The following is a 10533-nucleotide window of genomic DNA, read 5'->3' on the forward strand; positions in this document are numbered from 1 at the left end:
TTAAGTTTGGCTGAGTCCCAGCCACTTTCATATGACAAAAAAGAGTTTAAATTTGGTTAAGTTTGAGTATTCAATGTAAAGTGAATGGTCAAAAGAGTTGGGCAATAAGTTATCTTGATTAGTTGGGTGGTGCCCCACACAATTTTTTTTTAATAAAATGGCAAACTTGTAATATATTTTTGTTTGGGGTTGCCCAATACAATTTTATGAGTGCCCAATTAAACTACCAAAAACAAATGCAAAGTGCATCATCCACCCATCATTTTCCAATGTCATAGCCCATCATATAGGACTACAATTGGGAAAAAAAACAAGCATGTGATGATGCATCATCCATGGTCCATTGTTTTCCATTATCACACACATCTGATGTGTAAGTTCATCATGATTTTGTAAGGTACTCGAAGAGGTCCAAGTTGAGCGGAGGCGCCTAAAAATCTATGAAGTTGAGAAAAATTCGAAAAAAAAAAAGCACAATTCATGAGAAAATTGGACTAATAATAAAAATGAACTACTTGGGTATCTCTTCAAGAGCATGAATGCTTGAAGTCTTGAACACTCACACTCTTGGAGAGGTGGAACAAATTCTTCCGTGAAATAAGGTGATTTAGAGACCGGGGATATCAGGATATTGGTTCAAAGTTTCAAACCGTTGAACAACCAAATAGAATTTTTGAAAAAGTAGTACCAAGTACATATGCATCTCGATGCAAAATCAACGGTTCCCATTGCCAAATACTAAAACAAGATAAATGGACAATTAAAAGTACGTTGAAATAGTCTGATAGATGGACTTGTAATTCCATTTCCATGAATATCACAGTAATCACACAAATACTAAATGGTGGCCATGTGAAACCATACTATCAATATGAAACTTTCAAGTTGGTTAAGCAGTACCTTTTACCTTAAAAGTCAAGGTATTACTCTACTAAACATAAACCATCTAAACAATAATCATACTGTTCAAACTCTAAACAAGGCAAATGTTGGAACTTAAAAAGCGTTTGTCAGAATTCAGAGCACTGGCTCTAGTAGACTAGTACCACGTACACCCACCTAGTATCATCTTCATCTTATGCATCATTGCATTGTGTACTTCATCTCACCAAGATTTCTTAGCCTGCTTGAAGTAAGAAATCTCCATTAGCTATTAGCTCTGCTGCAAGGACTCAACCATGACTTCCACATCATCATCTCATTCCATCTCGTAAGCCCGGCCTCTTTGATCTTTCTTTACTATTTTTAGTCATTTCTTGGTTTTTGGTTGTGTGTATAGCTCTATGAACATGGTTTTAGTCTTATGTTCTATGTCTTTGATGATCTTCACCATCTACTGGCCAATTTATGTTGCTATATACTGATAAAAATATGCTTTTTTTGGTATAAACTTTGCATAAAGTTGAAAATTTTGCTTACGAAAAGCTGACTGAATGGCAATGCCCTCTGTTAATAACACAAACAGTGACGACCATGATGCCTTTTTAGCTCGAAATATCACAATTTCATGTCGGTTTTGTTCATTACCAATATGCAAGTTTTGCCTCACTGAGGAGTTGGATTAAAGGCGAGTCTCTAGACGACACACACAAATATATATAATCTATGTAACACAAATTTACATATGGTGATGCAATCAACATGAAAATGAACCTTTTAGCTTATCTTACCAAACTATTGTCTTCAAAACTTATGGCTTTAGAATTACTGTTTACTCTTTTGCTATTTTTAGCCATTTCCTATTTGTTGGTTGAATGTATAGCTCAGGAAGCTAAGTTTACCTTATTTTGTTTCTCCTTAGATCGTCACGGCTTATTTTCCAATTTGTGTTGCTTTGCTAATAGTTTCCTTCTTTTTTCCACTTCTAACTAAAAATATTTTTGTTGAAGGAGTGGAATTAGGACATTTAAAATGGAATATCTCGAGAGCCTCAGCATTTCAGAGCTCATTTCTTATTTGAAAATGGCGTATCGGTGTGCCAATTTTAAGAAGGTGGAGCAGATATTGATTTCAAGAGAGGAAGATATGTTAAAAAAGGTAGACGATTCGGAAAAAAAGTTGGAATTGTGTAAGACTACACTTTCTGATTTGTCAATGGCGCTTGAAGAGAAGAAGAAAAATGATGCTGAGGTGGAGGATAAGCTTGGTCAGTTGGAGTGTGATAAGATTGCTACTGAAATTCTGGTGGAGAAATATAAGACCATCTGTGACGAGCTGATAGAAAAGGTAGATCGTTTAGAAGATGATTTGGGAATGTGTAGGGGTAAAAGTTCTGAATTGACGATCGCTCTTGAAGACAAGAAGAAAGTGAGTATTGAATTCGAGGATAAGCTTTGTAAGTTGGAGGGTGATAAAGTTGCAAGTGAAAATGAGCTCAAGGAGTATAAGATAGTTTATGAAAAACTTAAAGAAAAAGTAGCCCATATGGAAGAAGATTCAAAGATGGTGACAGAGAGAATCAATTTTATGGCGAAAGATTTGCAAATTTACAACGATAGATTTCGTGAATTGCTTATTGTACTAGAAGAGAAGAAGAAAGAGACGATTACATTGCAGGATATGTTACAGAAGGAGGAAATTCTTAAGCATAATGCTGAAAGTCATCTCAGGCAGTATATGAATATCTGCTATGAGCTCAAAAGAAAGGTTGCCCAGAAAGAAGAAGAACTTAAGGTTGTTTATGAACGAGAGAGGATGGATACAGACAGAGTCAATTTACTGGGGAAATGTTGGGAAGTGCATAAAGCAAAACAATATGAGTTGTCGATTACGCTTGAAGAGAAAGAGAAAGAGTGTAGTGCATTGAAGGATAAGCTTGGTATGTATGAAAATGATAAGATTGTTACTCAAAATGAGCTCAGGGAGTATAAGGTGATCTGTGATGTGCTCAAAGAGAAACTAACCCGCGTAGAAGAAAGTTGTAAGATTGTTTATGAACGAGAGAGGACTGCGATGGGGAGAATCAAAATTTTGTCAGGTGAACTTGAGAAATCCAACAAGGATAAAGAAGAGAAACTCACTAAACTAAATGAAGAGAATACAGATCTGAAATGTGATAAAAGAAAAGCTGAGGATGAGCTAGAAGCACAATACGAAAGGTACAAACTGTTGGAAACCAGAGTGAAGATGTTGGAGCACGAAACTTCAGAGATAATCTCAGCCAAGGCTGATTTGGAAGTAGGAGTTCAAGACTCCCACAACAATAAAAAAAGAGCTTCCTTGAGTAGTGATGGAAGGGAAGTTGATTCTATTTGCTCTTCTCCAGTCGATGGAAGTGATCGTAAGTTGGTGGTGAAGTTGAAGCTATTAAAAAGATAGTAAGAATTTCTTAAATTGCTCGCATGTTTCTTTTGACGACACTGCAAGTTTGTAAAGCTAGCATGAAACGTGTTTGGTTAGGTGCAGAACCGTGGAAACTCTTGCCATACTCGTTGTGTTGGGCCATTGCCTGTTTGGAAGAAGTGGAACGATGTATTTTCAGGACACTTTGCCTTTTGCAAAAACATTTTGATTTGGTTGTGTGGTATTGCGGTCGTGATACACATATGGTTGGAATAACACATTATCAGTTTATCCCGGTGGTTCAGACTGCAGAGACCTTCAGTATATGTTTATGCCAAATAACCTTAGCACGTGTAGTTTGGTTGCAAATGAACTTAGCATCGCGAAATTCTCACTAATTTTTCTGTGCTACTTGAATTTAATTCTCATTTCACCGTCAATGCGCAAATGTGAAAATAGTGCACTAAAATACTAATGCAAGTGCTAGGTTATTATGTTTTCCTTTTAATATCAGAGTGCATCATCGATTATTCCGTCACTTTCTCACTTGGTTTATGTACATGAACCTGGTATGGTATGCTTTACTGTTTAATTGTTTATTAAGGTAATAAAGAAGTAAAATACAAGCGCCTACTGCCTACTGGTGGCCCAAGCAATGGTATTCAAAAGGAGAAAAATATTAATGGAACACTAGGCCAATAGTTTGCTACTAAGCTGTGTTTTTCTATTTGAGCATTCTAGGTCCGTATCCTTGACTCCTTGAGAATGTCTACTGGATTGGCCTTCTTGTCCTTGTGTGGGCTGTGTTCCTTGCCAATGCAGATTACTCAAGTACATACAATCAGTCGGTACAGTAGTTAGTAGATGCCTAAATCTACATAGTTGCTTTGTAAACCAATGATCTCATAGGCTCATAGCTCACCTGCATATCTTTGACGCAGAACAAGACAACAACTTGTTCAACTGGCTACTGGATTTTGAACTTAATGCCTCTGTTGTTAAAACCCTATTCAGACTGAAATGCTCCTCACTACTGTTTCCTCGTCTATTCTATCTTAATTTATTAATGTGGTACTGACCGATCGTTGTTCTAGCTCAAAGCATTTTGAATAGTTTCTATCCGGCAATTAGTTTCTATACTAGGACAGTCATCGCTTCCAAGGGAGAAATTGACACAAACTGGGAGGTGCATCAGATGATTCTCTACACCACTTGCAGTGTGCTATGCTAGCTATTCTCGTTTGCGGGCTGCTTGGTCTTGGTGAGGATTTATATTGGGTCATCCGTTATTGGATATCGGCATTCCTCCACAGGTGTGCGTCTGCCACCAATCTTAGATTTAACTGAAGCTCGTACAGAGAGGGAATACTGTTCATTGATTGGAGGCTTGGAGCTATGGAGCATCCCCTTCCAATTTCCTGTCTTTAGTTTGCCACCTCTTTTGCTCCCAATAGCTGTGTTTTCTGGTTTTGGGAGAATAAAGGCAATAAACCACACTCATGCATCATCTTGGGCTATTTTTTGGAGTTGCAGTAAATACAGTGTATATATGCATGTCGATGCACAATCAACAGTTCACATTGCAAATTACCAAAACATTAGAAATGGAAAAAACATTATTTAAAAAAAAATAAAAATTAAATAAAAAAAATGGAAAATTAAATGTACATTTTGATAGCTGAGAGGTGTAATTCCATTTCCATGAATATCTCCCACTAGGTGAAGGTGGCTACATGACACCAAAGTACCAAACTACCAATTTAGGCATTTAGCTGCGAACATATATGAACTCTAAGTTTAAAAAGCCCATTTACTTCGCTAAATAACAAGAGTACAACCATACAAGATGCCCCAGGATCGCCTTTTAACTCAAAAATCAAGACATTACTTGCTAGATCCTCCCATCACTCTGTTCAAATAAGGCAAAAAAAAAAGTGTAGTGTGAACTGAAAAACTAATTGGTCAGAATCAGAAACACTATCTCTAGGCCCTAGTATTCAAAACCAGTATCATCTTCTTCTTATGCATCGATAAAAAGGTTGCATGTCGACTAACAAGTGGAAGTACACGGTACATAGCCTGGAGCTTACATATAGGAGAGAGAAATGAAAAGAAACAGGACAAAATGAGACCATCTATGTACTACAGAATCCAAAACAATGTCATCTGAAGTCGTCCCGCTCCTTATCATCACCCTGCCAAAACAAAAGCCTCGTTAATTATAAGGAATTGTGGTCAAAATAAGACATTGTTTAACGTAATAAATGACAACAGTATCCAATAACTAATTAGACAAAAAAAATGCTCCAACAGATGGGAATTCTCACCAAGTGCCAATTCTTGAACTTCATTAGCTGTCTCTGACATTTCTGCATGTACCATAAGATATTACCAGATCGCTTGATTCTTCGATCATTGACATGGAAAGACCCTACTCCAGCAAGGCAGTCTCATCCTATCAAAATATCAAAGTAATCTCAGAGTACTAGCACATACAGAAGACGGAACAGAAGGTATTCACAACATATGTATAGCAAGAATTCCAATTTAGGTATTTGCTGCAGACATGAATTATATAGGTTATTGCAAGTCCTTTGGTGCTGGAACATTTAATAGCTTACCAACTGCAAAAACAATTTATCCAATAGCAGGATGAAATACTTGCAGTCTAAAACAAAAATTGGTACTAGGCACCAACTAACTAATTGACGAGTCACAAGAGAATGAGATAAAGGGGTTAACCAGAACAACTATGCAAGTACCTATGAGCAGAACCAGGCATGCCATAACAAAAGTAATGGTCGCCTAGAAAGTTTTAACAAACTGTGCATACACATTTCATTCTATAGAGAAGGACTAAAACCCAAGAAAGTAAACCAAGTACTTAATTGGAATATATGTCCAGAGATTTTCAAAGGTAAAGCAATGTATATGGCATTCTTACCATTCATCCAGTAACATTTCCCGAATAAATGCAATACAAGTAACTTGCTCAATATTGCTGCTCTACTGACTCCCTTGATGTAACACAGAGATTTAAGTTTCACGTTTTGCCAACTCAGTGAGTGTAGAGTGCACTCCTTTGAGCTCGAAGACATGAAGTAATCAGACAACACTATTTTTTTTTCTTCTCCTATCCCCTTTCCTCGGACTTGGGACAGTAGTATTGAGTAAGAAAGAACACTTAAAATGCCTTTTCCACATACTGCATCCATACGGTTTTGACACTTATTTCGGCCGCCACCCTAGTTGGTTTCCACAATGAGTTATCCTCTGTACCATACCTCAACAGCAATCGACCAAGCAAGGCTTTGTTCATCGTCACTATGTCACGGTAACCGAGAATCCGAGACTCCCTTCTCCTTTGGTGAGACACCTTGTTCCAGTACACCAAGTGATACTTTCTCTTTTGTTCGTTAGAGCCCCAAAGACAAGGTCTCACTTTCTTCTCAATCCTGTTGGCAACACGTACAGGTGTGATTACAAAAGTCATAATAAATAGGCAAGTTGTTTACGCTTCCTCAGCCAAGTACTTTTGGCAACATATAATAAAAATACTCCAAGACATAGTATTTTTTTTTGCTGAAAGGTAATTGGTAATTTGGTATTATAGCAAAAATGAATTTTTTTACAGTGACATCAAGTGAGGACCTGGGTAGTACTCTCCAACACATATATTACAAAACTTGGAAGCCCTGAATCTAGGAATGGTGTTTAGGCTTCCTCTGCCAAGTGATTCAGATATGGTTGAATATCAAGGTCTGGCAAAATTACAGTTCACAATCCTACACTAGAAACAAGACAACAACCAATATATAAGCCCACAGAAAATAATAGTATTTGGGTGGGTGGGTGGGGGGAGATGAGAAGCGGTTTCAACCTTAACAAGGCACATGCAACCAAATTCATCCAACAGAATACGGTGTCCAATCGTAAGTCTTCTTTGTAGGGAGAATATCACAATAAAAATTCCGAAGGGGAAAAACACCAACGAGTTTACAATATAGGACTGCCCAAGGAAAACAAGCACCAACAGAAAGAAATAGTTACAGGAGAAACAGAACATCATCATAATACTGAAGACAGCTAGAAACACAACGTTTTTTAGACTAAATTGCATTGGTTCTGCAATACTTCTACCAAAAAGATTATAAAACAAGAATACAACATCACAAAGCACAGAGACACGACGAATCTGGAAAGGTAGGACACAACTAGAGTGAGGACTAGGAATAGGAATTTTTATAAGTGCTCTGATATATATTCAAAGCATTCAGATAGTTATCAAGTTACCTTATCATATAGAATGTTTATATACTATTGACGAAGTCCCAATCCATTTACAAGGTGAGCAAAGAAAAAAAATGGAATCAAGCAACAGTAGCCTACATCTCACCAATTTACATCAAACTGAACGTGAGTTTATGATAAAAGACAAATATAATCTTTGTAGTTCATATTTCGTAAGTCATAGCAAAAGACTAAAAAACATCCCAAAATTTTCCATGCCTATATATCAACAGTTTTGCTCCTTATCCAAACTCTTCTGGTGATCTTTATAAAGACCTTTTAAGTAACAAAGCCCTAATCTAGATTATTTTTTCCCAAAGTTAATATCAAAGAAGTAACACGACAATATTTGACCGTGTCCTAAAAGTATCTAGTTTGTCGTTGATAAAAAAATAAAAAATAAAAAATAACAATAGTACTAATTTTGGAATATCCAAGTGTCCAACAGAAGCTAGTAACTTCCAAACAACTGAATTTTGGTTCACATGGATAGAAAAGGATATAAAGAAGTTTTCAAATGATGAATACAATCTGAACTTTGAGAAACTTAAATGTATGCCAAAGTAACAAGGAGATAAGTAATAAAAAATGTATAATACATGCACCATATATCAATGTCTACTGTTCTAAACATAGATGTAAGTCCAGGAAGGAGTCAAAAAACTTATGCTCGCATAAAAGGGTGGTACTTTTGAAGCCTATTTCATGTCTAAGTTCAAATTACGGAATCTCTACGAGGTTACAACATCAAGGAAATTTCTAGTAAAAATCAAATATAGGGTGTATGCATTAAACTAGTAAACATCAAACACCCAGAGCAAAATCTCAATGAAAAAACTTTACCTTCGTCTTAGTCTTGAAGCAAAAACTTATGAAGCTCCTTCACACATGCATAATTTGGTCACATTTTGCAAGCACAAGCAAATCCACTTGCAAAGGCATAGTATCAGCATTCAATGAATAACCCCTCTCAACCATTTTTTTAAGAAATTGCAGTGCCATATGAGTATCATTTTCTTTGAGTAATCCTTGAATCATGATACTGAATGTGAGATAATTTGGAGCAACACCCTTTTCTTCCATCTCCCCAAACAAAGTTTGAGCTTCATTAATCATCCTTTTCTTGCAAAAGCCATCGATCATTGTGGTATAAGTTATGGTGTCGGGCTGCAGATTTTTGGCATATAAGCTACAAAAGATTTCCTTTGCCTCATCAAGTTTCCCTGCTAGGCACAAATTGTTGATGATGGCGGTGTAAATCACAACATTGGCTTTTAATCCATTCTTTTCCATAACACCCAACAGTTCTAAACCTTCCGAAACACAACCATTAGAACACAACCCGTCTATCAATGCACCATATGTGACAACATTTGGACTCAACCCATAAGCTAGCATATCATTGAAAACATTTTGTGCATCCACAACTCTGCCAACCTTGCATAGGCCATTAATCAATGATGTATAGGTGATGACATTAGGCTTTGCACCTCTCTGAAGCATGAACTTCAATAGATCAATAGCTTCATTAGTCCTCCCTTCTTTAGAAAGAGCACCAATGAGAATGCTGAAGGTTACTACACTTGGTGAGACGCCCTTTTCCAACATTTCTTCAAACAAACTCATAGCACCCTTCCATTCCCCAATTTTACACAGTCCGTCAACTAAAGAATTATATGTAACTACATTCGGTACAATTCCTTTACCACTCATTTCTTTAAAAACAGCAAGACCATCATTTACCCTATTCTGTTTGCAAAGTCCGTCAACAATCATACTATACAACTCTACATTAGCCACAATCTTTTTCATTTCCATTGCCCGCAACAACCTAAGGGCAGCATCAACATTCATACCTTTACAAAGACCATTAATCACAACCCCGTAAGTAACATGATCTACCGTATACCCATTACACACAAATTTCTCAAGTAACTCAACAGCTTCTAATCCTTTACCATGCAAAGAGAGGCCCTTAAGTAGAGTAGTAATAGTAACCACATTTGGGTGTAGCCCATGTTTAAGCAGTTTCCCAAAAACCGAGAAAGCCAAGTCAATTCGTCCCAAGTGGCAATAACAATTAATCAAGATACCAAAGGTAAAAATATTATTATTAACAAGAGAATGAGTAGTAGTGTCCATAGTTTTTGACAATGACAGTACAGTAGAAAATTGTTTCATCTTAACAAGGGATCCTAATAGTTGGGTAAAAAGGTAAATGGATGGTAAGGGTCTAATGTTAATTAAATTATTGAAAAGATTTAATGCCTCGTCAACTTTAAGGGTACCTGACTTGCAACGTTCTCTAACTAGCTTATGTTGTTGTTGTTGTTGTTTGCTTAGCTTTGGGAGAATAGCACTAGTACCTAGTTTTCTTCTGAATACGAAAACTGACACGTCTGACTTTATCATTATTCTAGGGCTCAAAACTTAGGCTAGGGCAAATACATGGATGGCTGATGATGGTGACTGAGGTGGACGGACTTAATGGGCTATACTTTTTAATTACGACATTCGAAGCCCATATCCTTGTCAATCTTTGTTCCACACTATGTTTCCCGGCTTACCAGTATATATGTTGTTTTGTTGATAAAGCTTCTTGTTGTTCAATTTTTGAGATAAAAGATAAAATGGAAAAGTGAATACATGGAGACATTATAATCGCTTCTCCTCATGTCCAAATATTGGATGTGGGATTAGGGTATCTTTAGGTGAGATACTATCCTAGCACCAAACACCAAATTTCATGTTAATTTGGTATTTTTCCATTTTTAGGAGAGAGACATGTTAATGAAAACACCAAACCAAATACCAAATCGGGCAAAATTTGGTGCTGTATTAAATCTCTCTTGCGATTTTAGAAAAACTGCGCGGTTTTTCGAACACCGCATGGACTTGGCTAGACAGTGGGCTTCTATGGCACGGTTTTGTGAAAACCGCATAGGCTTAGGCTAGACTGTG

At 36.8% G+C, this 10533-nt stretch overlaps 2 protein-coding genes across 3 annotated transcripts; one reads left to right on the plus strand and one right to left on the minus strand.

The window, feature by feature from the left end:
* The first annotated feature begins 844 nt into the window (after positions 1-844).
* Positions 845-3576, plus strand: LOC147511265 (uncharacterized). Its single transcript, XM_086602988.1, has 2 exons — positions 845-1210; positions 1890-3576. The coding sequence occupies exons 1-2, from the start codon at positions 1179-1181 to the stop codon at positions 3316-3318; spliced, it is 1461 nt and encodes a 486-aa protein (XP_086459114.1). The 5' UTR covers positions 845-1178; the 3' UTR covers positions 3319-3576.
* On the minus strand, positions 2756-10301 carry LOC147511266 (uncharacterized). Of its 2 annotated transcripts, XM_086602986.1 has the most exons (4): positions 8416-10299; positions 6227-6737; positions 5610-5737; positions 2756-5477 (listed from the first exon to the last, which is right to left on the minus strand). In XM_086602986.1, exon 1 carries the CDS (start codon positions 9982-9984, stop codon positions 8455-8457), a length of 1530 nt encoding a protein of 509 aa, XP_086459112.1. In that variant the 5' UTR covers positions 9985-10299; the 3' UTR covers positions 2756-5477; positions 5610-5737; positions 6227-6737; positions 8416-8454. The 2 variants fall into 2 exon arrangements, with proteins under 2 accessions (XP_086459112.1, XP_086459113.1); XM_086602987.1 differs by lacking the exon at positions 6227-6737 and having other exon boundaries at positions 8416-10301.
* Positions 10302-10533: the final 232 nt, after the last annotated feature.

The sequence above is a fragment of the Coptis chinensis genome, chromosome 3, assembly GCF_015680905.1.
Source record: "Coptis chinensis isolate HL-2020 chromosome 3, ASM1568090v1, whole genome shotgun sequence".
NCBI classification, from domain to species: domain Eukaryota; kingdom Viridiplantae; phylum Streptophyta; class Magnoliopsida; order Ranunculales; family Ranunculaceae; genus Coptis; species Coptis chinensis.

Bases quoted from the DNA above. Each gene is read 5' to 3' on its own strand.
- LOC147511265 (XM_086602988.1), top strand. From the start codon at position 1,179: ATGACTTCCACATCATCATCTCATTCCATCTC. The intron at 1,211-1,889 runs GTAAGCCCGGCC...TTTTTGTTGAAG, and splicing joins TCATCATCTCATTCCATCTC to GAGTGGAATTAGGACATTTA.
- LOC147511266 (XM_086602987.1), bottom strand. From the start codon at position 9,984: ATGATAAAGTCAGACGTGTCAGTTTTCGTATTCAGAAGAAAACTAGGT.